The 14,214-nt window shown below is 33.7% G+C and overlaps 1 protein-coding gene across 1 annotated transcript in view; it reads right to left on the bottom strand.

The window, feature by feature from the left end:
- The window catches only part of LOC124363347 (tripeptidyl-peptidase 2-like), a 28,183-nt gene that overhangs the window by 4,415 nt on the left and 9,554 nt on the right, over positions 1–14,214 (bottom strand). The window contains 3 exon segments of the mRNA XM_046818595.1: positions 774–1,038; positions 1,335–1,470; positions 3,863–3,941. Coding sequence (XP_046674551.1) covers positions 774–1,038; positions 1,335–1,470; positions 3,863–3,941 — 480 coding nt within the window.

The following is a 14,214-nucleotide window of genomic DNA, read 5'->3' on the forward strand; positions in this document are numbered from 1 at the left end:
GAGTAAAACATGAAATAAATTACCTAAAACACGGATGAAAGCTTACAAAAAGTCTAGGCTTTTGTTATATGTAGTTGAACAGTGAACAGAAAATAATACATGCTGAGATAGAAAAACAGATTATAGGATAGGAAGACAGAAAAACACACAAGAGAAACTCTTAGGTGAACTAGGATGAGCTATTAATTTGCAAGAAAAAACTGACACAAAAACTCATTTAGCAAATTACGAACATTATTATGGAAATTGAATAGATTTATTAGATTAACAAGCTTCCTTCCGTTTCTATCTACTACCTAGTGAAACCAAAGGAATGGGCTTGGGAAAATCAAAGGGAAAGAAGACCCTGTTGAGCTTGACTCTAGTCTACACTGTAAGGAGACATGAGAAGTGTAACAAAATGGGAGATGGAACACCAATATTTCCAACAATTTTCCATTTATCAGTTGGGTGAAAGGCCAGTGTTGTAATAACTGACGACCATTATTACAAGGAATGTGTTTTTGTTGATTTACGTAGCCTGATCCAGCCGAATCCACCAGGGCGCACTATGCACTAAGCTCTGAGAGGACAGAAATCTTGCATAGAGCAAAGCAAGGTTTCTGACGTCTTGCTCAAGACGGTGGCTACCCATACGACTACGAAAGGATGGTCTATCAATATTTTTGACCTAAAGAGTTTTCGGCAAGAATTGTCAAGAAACACTACTTTTGATGTGAAATGGTTATTTTCAACTTTGTCTAACCATCACTAAAACAATAATATCAACTCACTGTTTGATCTTAGGCGCATCCGGCCGCTGATCAGACTTAGTACCGAGGTGTACCAGCAACTCTGTGGCGTCCACACCGGAGATGACAGTCTGAGCCACGGTCTGCAGACGAGCCAACTGGGTGGGATTCAGTGGCTTGGCAGAACCGGGCCACTCCCGCCCTGTGTCCGGCTCCAGGTGTGCCAACATTGCTGTGTGCACAGCCAGGTGGTCAGGATAACGGGTACATAGCTCCTTGTACAGCTGCTCTGCTGCTTCACTGTTGTCTGTATATACAAAATATTATAGTTTCATTATCAATTTATTTACTATAAATTTCTATGATGATGAAAAGTATGTTTATGCAAAAACTGATATACCTCAACAACAACAATGTCTATCAATTTTATACAGTAGTTGAAGAGTTTTCATGAAAACACAATTTAATAAAATAGTATTAAGATTGCTTCACAATAAGCAAATTTTTAAATCACCTAACGTAAAGCATTGGTTTTAACAACAGTGAATATAATCTATACTCATCATCCTGTTAACTAATCTGTATTATCAATAATTGACAAACCTAATTTAGAAAGCCAAGAAACTTGAAGATCCCTCAGGGCCTCCTCATATTCTTCTTGTTTGGTTTTCTCATTGGTGTTTTTTGAGGAGCTTTTCTTTCCCGGTTCAGCAAGAATATACTTGAAGGGGTAAGAATCCTAAAATAAAATACACAGTATCACAATATAAATCGAAACATTCATAAATTTGCTGAGGTATGGTAAACTAAACACTTTTTACATTTTTTTACAGAACAATAAATTTTGCGAACTACTATTTCTGTTTATTTACCATTAACCCATTAAAGCCCAACGGGTCGTTTTCGACCCATCTAAATATGTGTAAACCATTTTGTAGTAAAGCGTACTATTCCGTCTGTGATGTTTTTATCTGAGAGTGTACTAGTCTATTGACCTTGAGAAAAGGTTTGGGACCTCTTCCCCCACCCTTACTACTAATCGCAATCTGATATATTGAGAGTTGCACAATACATCATGTCTGCTCCACTTCACACGTTAGTTTTATATATACCATGTCCTTTTAAAATATATCTAATAAGTGAATATTACTATCAATATATGTAGTAAACAAAATGTTTATTAGTGAGATTCACGAAACTTACTGACTTTTTACTATTACATGACAAACTATTAGTGGGGAGAAAACGACCCGTTGGGACCAAGCCCATAGCATAGGCCTAACCTCAAACCTAGCATTGAATCTTTTTTCAAGTTTGCAAGTAAAAAGCGCACGGTGGTAAATTGAAATCAATATGTATACACATTATACATAAAACAATATTAAAATTTATGTTATCTGCTTTTTCAACAGAAAATGTTTAATTTAATTTTTTACTTTTGGGTTATTTCATGATCGACAGTCCGCTTACGCTAGCTGAGATCTTAGAAGCCTTGGAAGACACTGCATCAGAATACACCGCAGGTGATATCTATATAAGTCCTCCCGACAATGATGACCCTCACAATATCACAGATGAAGAATCTGGAGAGGAAGATTCTAATGACCCAGACCGAGTGTGCCGTCGTCAGCTCCAAGCCGAGGCAGACATTCGATTAGAAGGAAATGAAAACGTTGAAGATACACCAGGTGATTTAGGTGATCAACGTGGTGACCTTAGTGACATACGCGTTGAAGACAGAGGTAATAATTTACTAATATCTACATATTCTAAAGCTACTGGAAAGAGGAAAACCCGTTTCGAATGCCACACATGAAGGGTCTAAATTTGAAAAGGGGGGAGTAAGCCGGGAAAAGCCTGCACCCAATAAAAAGATGAACCCCGTTCGAAACTGGGAAAAAGGAGACTTAGAGTTCAGAAGAGAGGTACCCCTTCAGTGTGAGATATTCAGATATTCAGTGACAGAAAGAAAGAAAGTTTCCATTCCTCAGCCATATCTTATTGCGCAATACAACAGGAGTATGGGAGGTGTCGACAATAATAATGGACAATAATATATCGAACTACAGAATAGGTGTTCGTGGAAAACGGTGGTATATCCCAATCGTTCTCTGGCTTTTTGATGTTGTGATGAGCAACTCTTAGTTTCTGGCTCACTCTCAAGGAGTTACTTTGGACAGTCTCAGTTTCCCAAGAAGTGTGGTCCAGGCTTTACTTCAAAAATTTGGACGCGCTCCTAAGGCAACTGGCCCTACAAGAGCACTGAAGAGAGCTTCAAACCCACTCCGTAGTGACCATGGAGGTCATCTGATAGTGACAGGTCAGAGCAGAAGAAGGTGTGTTGTATGTAAAAATAAAACTGTAAAAGCGTGCAAACGATGTGAGGTCCCACTGCATGATACCTGTTTTGCAGATTTCCACAAAGATTAATCATTTGTGTAACTAACATGTCTTTCAAATGTGTTTGTAAATAAAGTTTCCACTATATACACTTTATTGTGTTTTACTAAAGCCCAACGGGTCGTTAACGACCCATGTTAAAAAAGTACCAAAATGTTTAAAATAAATACTTTTTTTGTCATATTAGTGTAAATTAGATAAGGAATAATTGATTTTTTATAGTGAATAAAGTATTTTGAGAAAAAAAAAGTTTTGGGCTTTAATGGGTTAAGAATAGAACTGGGGGTTTATAACATTCAAATATAATATTGTTTGCTTATCTTATTGTGATTACAAAAATGACACTGAAACTAAATTGATACACACGAGTTTTTGATTCTGAACAGACTTTAAAAATATACAATAATTGTTATTTTATTTTGACTAGCAGACATGTAAATTTTCCTTAACTTTACACTAAAACATGCTATTATATCTGCAGGAAACAATTCTAATACTCAATTTATCGATTCTTACTAGAGAATTCTCGATCCTACGGCTTTTTTTCACTCAATTCCAATACCAATTGGAGTGATGTACTTCTATTAACACAACCAAGTCAGTTCTTGAGTTACTGATGTTATTACCAGTACTAAATTATTTACTATAGTTCAGGTTAACACAATGCGACTGATCACAGAAGTCAAAAAAGATTGTTATAATATCAGAATGTTGAAAAATTAATCACTAACCACTTTTTTCCCAACATCGTCTTTGGAATAAACTATAGTTCCTTGTAAATAGTGTCCTGTTGTCCCAATCTTTTGTAATCTGTAAGATAAAATAGAACATTAGTCAATTATTGCAATACAAATATAAATGTGTCTTGCATGATTCATCAATGGCATAAATAAAACAGATGTAAACATAAATGATACATAACTGATAAGAAGTTTATTTGCTCCAGATAATAATTCTTTTCACACATTCAAGCCCATTGATGCTACAGTGGCGTAATGCACATAATACACAGTGGGTAACGATGTCACCGTGGTGAGCATCACCAATATGTACCACTGAACATTTCACTATATAAAGATAGTTTTTCATTTTTATAATGTAAGAGGTTGATAGGATAGGAGGAGCAAGCTTATCTTTACAAAATTTAAAAGTTAATCTTCTTTACATACACACATAAAATTGAACATAAATAGAATATTTCTTGCCCATTACGAACCTAGTCATCCACAGAGAGGAAGATGTTACGTTTTTGTCCTCTTTGTTCAACAAAAGCTTAACGAAAAGTTAGGCATTATACACTTTAACTCCTGTGAACTAAGAAATTCCCGGGTTTCCAAAATGTAACCCACAAAACATTTTAGTCTTCTATGAGCTGTTCTGAGCAGTTGTCTCAAACACTCCAGATGTGTCATCCTGTATTGAGTGGAAATTGGTGGTTTAAAATGTATTTATAAATGTATGTATGTAAAATTCAGCTACCAACTCATGTCTATAAATAAACGTTCTACGTAAAATATTTTGTTTTGTTTTGCTTACGAAAAACTGTACCAAGCAAGAATTATTTTTATAATTGTAATGTGTTTTATCTTCTGTGCTTGATAGTGGAAAACCGGAAAAAGTTCTTGCATGAATTAAGTTGTCATCCCTTAACAATTTTCAACATTTCTTGGTGTATTGTTACAAGAAACATTGATAAATCTTTGTACATTTCTCTGATTTATTTAAACTATTAGGTTAAAAATGTATAGCACACATAAATTTTTCTTTCTTTTGAAGTAGGCAAAATAGTTACAAAATACAGCTGGGAACATTCTTGAATTGCCCAAGGCTTTTATGTGGCCCACCAGAAACAGTACCTTATCACCTTATCTGTATCAGATTGATGTGTATTTTTATTGTTAAAAAGTTCCTTTAAATATTCTGGATTTTTGGGTGATAGTCTATAAAAGTTTATATTCACACACTCATAAGTTATATTCACAGCTTCCATTCCAATATTAGTGCACTAGTGTTCCAACATGCATTGTTTATAAAGTATTATATTATAGATCCCCTCAAAATGATTAACAGCACAAAACAATAGAAATTTGCATTTTATTATATAAATGTAAATCGCTTACAGAAACAATAATTTATTGTTTGTAGAATTTTAACCAATTCCTTGGTCCTCATACACGTGTCGGTGTGTCTCAAAGTTGATGGTAGTGTGTCCTGTGTCCCTATGTCTATGCAGCCCGACCATCGCAACGTAGTGTAGCGTTCATCCTCTACCTCGTAAACGCAGCACTGTTCCCAGAATTGTTACTCAAACACACCGCCTCACATTGCAGTTGTATATTCAGTGGCCGATTGGTTGCAAGATGATTCTAAAAAGAATCGTCTGGATGCAGGGATTGTGAAGATCATCCCAGGACACTTTCCAGACGCTCTCCTTTTAGGAAATGAGAGTTCAAGAAGATGGACCTCAGAGTTTTTCTCCTGAAGTCTTCTTTCAAACAGAAGAAAGCGTGAAGATCTCCCTTAGACTCTCTGGAAGCCTGTCTTGTTGAAGTTCACAAGGATTGATGTGAGAGGACTCTTCTCTGCTGACTTAAGATTCAACGAAAGGAGCTCTTTTTGAAGACTATTTGGAACTGTTGAAATTAAGTCCTCCTGTTGCCTTCTTCAATAACCTCAATAAAGAAGTGTTTCTACTTTATCCTCTACTGGGCTGTCCACTCTTCCGAAAAAAGAAACCTTGGTAGTTGGTTGACTTTCTCTTTCCTTACTGAAGATGAAGCTCTCTCTAGCAAAAGAATAAAAGCCTATAGCGAAGACTTGGATAACTCTTTCTTGGTTTGAACCATCGTTCAAGCAGGTAGATAAATGCCTCTTTGTGTAACTTCTAAACTTTCTCACGACCCTCTTTAGTAGTTATTTTTCAATTAGACTGAACTGCGATTTGTTTACTACTATACACAAATCACAGTTCAATCTAATTGCTCTAGAGCTTTAAAAATAACGTGCGACAAGCTCAAGACTTAATTAAAATACACCTAGTTTCCAAGGAAATAGTTAACAAAACATAAGTTTTCAATTTATTTGGTTTCCACGAAAGCAAACAAATATCATTGTTTTTGAACACATTTTATATTAAGTTTATTTGTGATACAGAAAAAATGATATTAGTAAAAGTCTATGCCTCCCTGAATCTTGCAAAATGATTTAAATCCAAAAACAGAATAATATTAGTCATTGTTATTCACGATTATACAGTCAAATTGTGTGTTATGTGTAAAAACATAATTTTATATTTAACCCTTTGCACGCCAACGTACCTATATTATGGCCATTGGCGATTTTCAGTTGAGGAGTAACGGCCGTAATATAGGTACGTCACGTTTTTTCGCCTGGAATTTTCTTATAGTTCATCTGATTGCCGCGAAATTTTGACTAATCGATAGTCGATTAGAAACCACAAAGTTGTTTATTTCCTATATGAAACTGTTTGTTTGGTCGTATTTAAGCTTCGCAGCTGTTGGATTGTTTGGTTGAGAGTGAGGTTACGTTCGTGTTGCTGTGCGTTGTTTACGAATTTCTCTCATTACTTTTGTTGCTAGGGCATTTTTATTATGCCCCTTTTATTAGATTTATTGGTACTTTGGGATTATACCGACCACACTCGTACCTTATTGGTACTTTGGAATTATACCGACCACACCCAGACATGAATCGTTATTTGACATTTTGCTTCTACTGATTACTAGATTAGCGTAGAACAATATTTCGTCAGTATAAAACAGGAATTGTTTTATCCCAAACCCTTCTCCATCCTCAGACAGAGGTCAAAGTTGAGCGGTCTAGTAGATAACGTGATTGTAGAGTCTCGCCGCCCGTTCAGCTGGTGCGTTGCTTTGTTGTACTTCCGTGTTTTACCCCTACATTTCTCCAAACACAAAAATTCAACAAAAACAAACATTACCAAACAAAAACTAAACTCTTTATTGAAAAAAAAAACACACAAAACTTGTTTTTATTCTCGATCACACTCCGCTACCCAAAATGCGAGTGCCTCCGATCGAAGGTGCTACCGAAGCCCGCGCTGATGTCAACGAAAGAAAAACATCCCTTGAGATAGTACCTATCAGTAAAATATGAAATTCTAGAGCGGCTGATCAGAAATATAAATTGAATTGTAATGGAAAGGCAATTATGTACCGTGCAAAAAACTTAAATAATCATGCCGTGCGGCCTGCCGTAATCGGGATTCTCGAGAAAGATAAGGTAACAGCGACAACAATACTGATCAAAATACCTGGAAATGCTTGTTTAATTGATGGAATGTTAGTTCTGTTACTCAACTACATCGTTTGATAACGTTCTAAGTTTATTGAAAAAAGTTTAAGCGTTGGGGGCATATAACGGAATCTGACCCCATTAACAATTGATAATCGTTGTAAGTTTGTAATTAAAGAGTTGTTTTTTCGTTGTATCATGTTTGATTCTATAAATTGATATTTTTGTGTTCTTCATACTGGTGTGGTCAGTATAATCCCAAAGTACCGATTTATTTTAGTATAGTGTCAAATATTGATTTGTGAATATAGTGTAACATTACATACAACGTCCATGCAACTTACAAAAACTGTGCCCGTGTCACATTTAGTGAAAAAAATCACAATTGGACTTCTATATAAGATAGGCTTTTGAAATTTTGTAATTAGGTTAAGGGGTAGATATAGTTGACTAGGATATAACAGGAAAAAAGCAAAAATATTTTTTGAAACCACTTATTTGTGCTAAAAAAAAAACTTTTTTGAAAATTTTAATTTTTTTGTCTAAATTTTTTATTTTTTTATAAGTTTAAATTACTTTTATGCAACTACAATTTACCTGAACAAAAGCTTTTCATAAGCAAAATAATGGTAAAGAAATCATCAATATCTGTTTCAAAAATAAAAAAGTGATGACACATTTTGTGAAAGCTTGCAAAACTGCTGAAAATGCCCTTGGCGTTTCTGGGTAGTACTTTTGGAAAATAGGCTGGCGTGCAAAGGGTTAAGTTCATATGTATTGAATATAACTACATTTTTATATAATTAATTCACGTTGACTATACTTTGAATACCATCTTATCATACCTTTCTTTAATTATTTAATAACTTTTATAATTTTTTCATTAACCCTTTGAGTGCCAAGGGCCGATTTAATCGGCCTAGCAACGTTTCCGCATAGTGCCAAGGGCCGATGTAATCGTCCCGATGGTATTGATGAAAATTGCCGAGGGCCGACTAGATCGGCCTTTCCAATATTGGTCATCCTGTTGCTAAATATTGACGTATAATATCGAAAACGTATCAAATTAAAGCCCAAGAAATGTACGATATAATTCACGTAGTGATAGTTTGTATATGTAGTATACAATATTTTTATGTAGCTGATATCTAGAAGCCTGTGGCGCGAACCGCCTGTTGTCACGCTGCAGTCGTTTTTGTTACGTTCAGTTGTTTTAATTTGCTAGCTGTCTATTGTGGCTGTGTTGACATTTTGATTAATGTTTTAAAAGTTTCCTACTTACATTACTTCAGTTCAATTTCATCATTGAATAAAGGTATAGTTTGCCGAAATGAGTAAAAGGAACAGATCGCCCTTAAGCGAAAATATGTCAGATTCTGTTATATGCCCCCAACGCTTAAACTTTTTTCAATGAACTTAGAACGTTATAACACAATGTAGTTGAGTAACAAAACTAACATTATGCCCCCAACGCTAATTTAACTAAACTAACCTAAACTTAAATAATTATGTGATGCAGCGCGGCCTGCCGTAATCGGGATTCTCGAGAAAGATAAGATAACAGCGACAACAATACCGATCGCAATACCTGGAAATGCTTGTTGATTGATGGAATGTTAGTTCTGTTACTCAACTACATAGTTTTATAACGTTCTATGTTAATTGAAAAAAGTTTAAGCGTTGGGGGCATATAACGGAATCTGACCGCGAAAATACATTAATTTATTCTTATGATAAAAACACTCACTCAGTTATTTCATCTGAAGGATTTAGTATAATAGGCCTAATGAAATAAGCCCAAAGTAATTAATTTATGTGTGTTCATAATAAATAAATAACAGTTGTATAATCTACGGCTGTCTTCTGCTAGCTGTCTAGTGCATAACAAACTACATTTTTAGTGCTGAAATATTTAAATTTTTACTTGTTTCATTCATAAGTAAGTGCCAAATTTTAATTTTAACTAACAAGTGAAGTTTATTTTACCAAGTGGACTTGTAAATGTTTATTTTATTTTCACAGACAGTTGATTAATATAAGTAATTCAATACTCATAATTTTTTCTGTTTGAAACCACCTGTTTTGGAACACAGTTGTGAGGCTTAAATCTAACTGTGGAACAAAAAGAAGCTATATTTCTTGTTTGCAAGTTTCTTCTAGTATGCAGATTTACATTTAAAATTCAATATTGGTACCCAGGAACAAAATTAAATACTGGTTTTATTATATGGCTTACTTGCTTGACTAGTGTAGCTGCTTCCTGTTGAATGTTGGAAACTTATACTCATTAACTTCAGTTGTTCATTTAACTGTTTAATCATTTGTTTAAAAATATGCAACAAAATTCCAACATGCAGATACTTAAAAATAATAATTCATAAATTATTTATTAATTAACTGATAATAATTTTAAAAGCACAATAAATTAGTTCTGATTGTGACACAGTGAACTTGAACTTGGCTGTGAACAACACTGTATCTTGACAGTTGCCAGTATCCAGTTCATTCATGTCTTCTGTCAGGGATAAACCTTCTTATATAACATGTCACTGATTGGAACATCTGAGTACAAGTAAACAAGAACAACCAAGGTCAAGCTAGTGGAACATAGCTGGCAGACAACCACTTGTTTACACTGGATTAATAATCAAATATCTTACCTATAAGAGAAACTCAGATTATTTATTTTTCATTTGATATATGGTGAATTGAGTAGCTATATGCCAGGTGTTAATGCTTTATAACCAAGATTATTTTGTATAATATAGGCAGATTTAAATTAACAAAATTAAATTAAACAGCATAAATTAAATTAACAAAACTTGGAAAAAATATTAAAAATGGATGCAAGTAAATTCCATGAAGGTGATTTTGTCTTTGCCAAAATAAGGGGCCATGCAGCCTGGCCTGCTATAATACAAACTGTTGAAAAAAAGGGAAATATGTCCATATTTCATGTTATGTTCTATAAAACTAAAGAAACGGGCAAATGTCGTTTAAGTGAATTGACTCATTATAGAGAAAGCAAACAACAATTTTCAAAGGGAAAAATTATGAATAACAAAGATTTTTGTTTAGCAATAAAAGAGATTGAGGAGGAAATCAATAAAAAACAAAAAATGAGAGTTTCTATAAGTAATAATAGTGCATCTATACGGTGCTCAACTCCTGTTCTCCAAAGCTCTATAAACCGATCTAATGTAGGAAGTGACGAAATAAATTTTGAAGATAAGGCTGTTAACACTCCTAGATATATGGATCTGAATTTTCAAGTAGAAGCTTTGACTGAAAAATGTATAAGCTTAAAACAAAGTATGATAGAAAAAGATGAAATAATTAGTTTGAAAACAAATGAAATATCTTCTATGCTACAAGAGGAACATAATACAAAAGACTTTCAAACCCAAATCCTAATACGGGAACTCAAAGAAACTAAAATAGAAAATGAAAACCTAAAAACTGTTATAGCTATGATGCAAAAGGATTATACTGACCTAGAAAACAAATTTAAAAATACAAGAGAAAATACACTTAAATGTTTAAACTGCTTTCCATGCTTAGATCAAGTCAGGACTAATTCTAATCTTTCAATGAATTGGCAAAAACCTACACATACATCAAAAGTTCAAATGGAAAAACATAGTTCCACAATTTATTGCCAAAACAGTTTTGAGGTTCTGTCTGAGGACAATAGTGAAGAGGAAGAAGAATTTAGCAACACTCCTGATACCATAAACTCCCTTAGTAAAAGAACCAAAAATGTAAGTAATACCAGGAAAGTAAACATATTGAAGAAAATCTCTGCACATACTCATGTATCTCTGGCTGCAAAATCCAAATTACTAATAATGGCTGATAGCCATGGGACAAATCTCAGTAATCTAGTGCAGCAAAAGACAAACTTAAATGTAACTGCAGTTGTGAGGCCAGGTGCAAAGATAAATGGGGTAATTAAAGAAGTAGAGGAACTTTCAAGTGGTTTCAATGAAGATGATTTTATTCTTGTAATAGGAGGCACAAACAATGTTGAAAGCACTGGAAAAAAGCATATCTTGGAAGAGTTTGGAAGGTTAATGGAATGTACAAAGAAAACAAATCTCATTGTTGCGACCTTGCCTATGCGTCATGACAAGCCAGAATTAGACAGTAAAATTGATACAATAAATACGGAACTAACTACCAAGATTTCAAATACGGACACAAACATTAGACTACTAGAACTTCATCTATTACCACGTCATCTATATACCAACCATGGTATGCACTACAACAAAAGAGGAAAAAGAAAAATTGCTGAAGAAGTTTTGAGAACACTGCAATACTCTCGCTCCACTCTGACTGCAACTACGACTCCACAAGTTGTAAGTGAATCTCGGCCCTCCCATTCTCCTCCAAACACTGACTACCCTGCTGGAATTGGACTAGTGACCCCTTCAACTGCACCACGCATTCCTGCTATAATCTGTAGTCCTAATCTAGATAGTGATAAGAGTTTTTTAGAAAATGTAGAAACATCAATGAAGGAAATCTAATATCTGGAAAAAAGATAAACAGTAGTATAAAAATAAAGGATAATAAATGTCCCGCTATGCTACATTACAACATCCAAGGTGTTAAGAGCAAAATTGATGAACTAGAGTTGTTAATAACAAACTGTAAATATGATGTACAAATAATTTGCCTTAATGAACACAACATAAAAAATTCTAATCAAACTTTTTTAAATAAATTAAATGGTTTTAAATTAACTGACGGATTTTTTAGAAATAGATCTAGGGGAGGGTCTTGCATTCTAATTAAAAACCATTTACAGGGTACTCCTAGACCGGATCTCTCAATCCTAAATGAAGAGTTCATCTTTGAAGGATCATTTACAGAAATCAAATCTCTGAATTGTTTAATTGTGGCAATATACAGAACACCAGGCTACTCAATGACTAACCTCTTTATACATAAATTAAAACTTTTAATGCAAATACTTGAAAAGGACTCAAAAACAAAATTTGTAGCTATTGCTTCAGACTTTAATATTAATTTGTTACAAAATGATAAATTTTCAGAATCATTTCAGGATTTAGCAAAACAATTTGGATATAAGATAAATAATAGAGAACCAACTCGAATAACTGATACAACAATGAGTTGTATAGATAACATATTAACCAGTTTAAAATGGGGCAGTAGCAGTGTTCTCAACACAGATCCTGGCCTCTCAGACCATAATGTACTTATCGTTTCCTTACCATACTCAAACAATTCTCAAAATTATAAAAAACCAACAAAAAATATCAGAATATATAATGGAGACAATTCATTTTGTTTCTTAATAAACTTAGACCGTGAAATGAATGAATTCCATTTCCTGGATTGTGTAGAGGCAAATTATAAGTGTTTTCTCTATAAATTTATATCTTGTATGAATGAGGCTTTTCCTTTAAAGACTGTTAAAGTAAATAATATGAAAAAAATAAAATGGATTACGGAAGGTATAAAAACGTCTGCTAAGAGAAAAAGAGAGTTACATGTCATAGCCAAAACAAACAAAGATCCAAAATTCCAAAACTATGTTAAGAACTACAAAAAATGTTTTAAAAAATTAGTAAACAAAGCAAAAATTATAGCAAATGAAAAGTTTATAATCAATGCAAAAAAAAAGTCAAAAGCCACTTGGGCCATTGTGAAAAAAGAGCTAGGAGTACAATGTAGCAGGGATGACAAAATCATTTTAAGCATTAATGGCGATGAGATAAGAAACCCCCATGCACTTGCTGAACAGTTTAATGCCCATTTTGCTAACGTTGTTGATACGCTACATATACCAAAAACAGTACAAACACATAACATTGATGCTAGATCAGTAAACAAACTACCAGAATTAGATTTTCTTCATTCTGTATCAGTTACTGAGGTAGAAAAGATAATTCTTAGTTTAAACAATAGTAAGGCATGTGGCTGGGATGGCATACCCATATCTTTACTGAAACTTTCGTCCAAAATAATAAGCCCAATATTGACCAGGATAATAAACCAGTCATTCCTCTTAGGACATTTCCCAGATAAACTAAAGTTGTCTGAAATCATACCTGTATATAAAAAGAAAGACTCCCCTAAGGACATCTCAAACTATCGACCTATCTCTTTATTGAGCAACATTTCAAAAGTCTTTGAAAAGGCAGTACATTCTAGATTAACAAAATTTTTAGAAAGAAACAAATTAATATGTGATGAGCAGTATGGTTTCAGAAAGAACAGAAATACAGAGTTAGCTATGGTTTCGTTTGTAAATAGTGTTTCAACTTCCTTGGATCAGTCAAAGTATACCGCAGGTATATTTTGTGACTTATCAAAAGCCTTTGATTGCGTAAATCATAAATTGCTCCTCTCAAAATTATATCAAATTGGAATTAGGGGTCTAGCTTTGGATTATCTGCAATCATATCTAAATAACAGGAAACAAAGAACCATTATCAATGAGAATTCGCATAGAGTCACATCAGATTGGGAAAATATTCTGTATGGTGTCCCTCAAGGCTCTATTTTAGGGCCTACCCTTTTTCTTATATATATTAATAATTTACCAATCGACATACCAAACAAACAATTTATTTTATTTGCAGATGATACAAATGTTCTTATTACAGAAAAAAACTTTTTCAATATGGAGGAATCTATAACAAGAACTCTTCAGTTGTTAGAAAATTGGTTTAATTCTACTGGACTTCTGTTAAATCAAACTAAAACCAATATAATAAATTTCAGACCTAGTAACAATGGTAATAGCTTCTTAGAAAATTCTGGATTAAATCTA

Source organism: Homalodisca vitripennis, chromosome 5, assembly GCF_021130785.1.
Source record: "Homalodisca vitripennis isolate AUS2020 chromosome 5, UT_GWSS_2.1, whole genome shotgun sequence".
NCBI lineage: Eukaryota > Metazoa > Arthropoda > Insecta > Hemiptera > Cicadellidae > Homalodisca > Homalodisca vitripennis.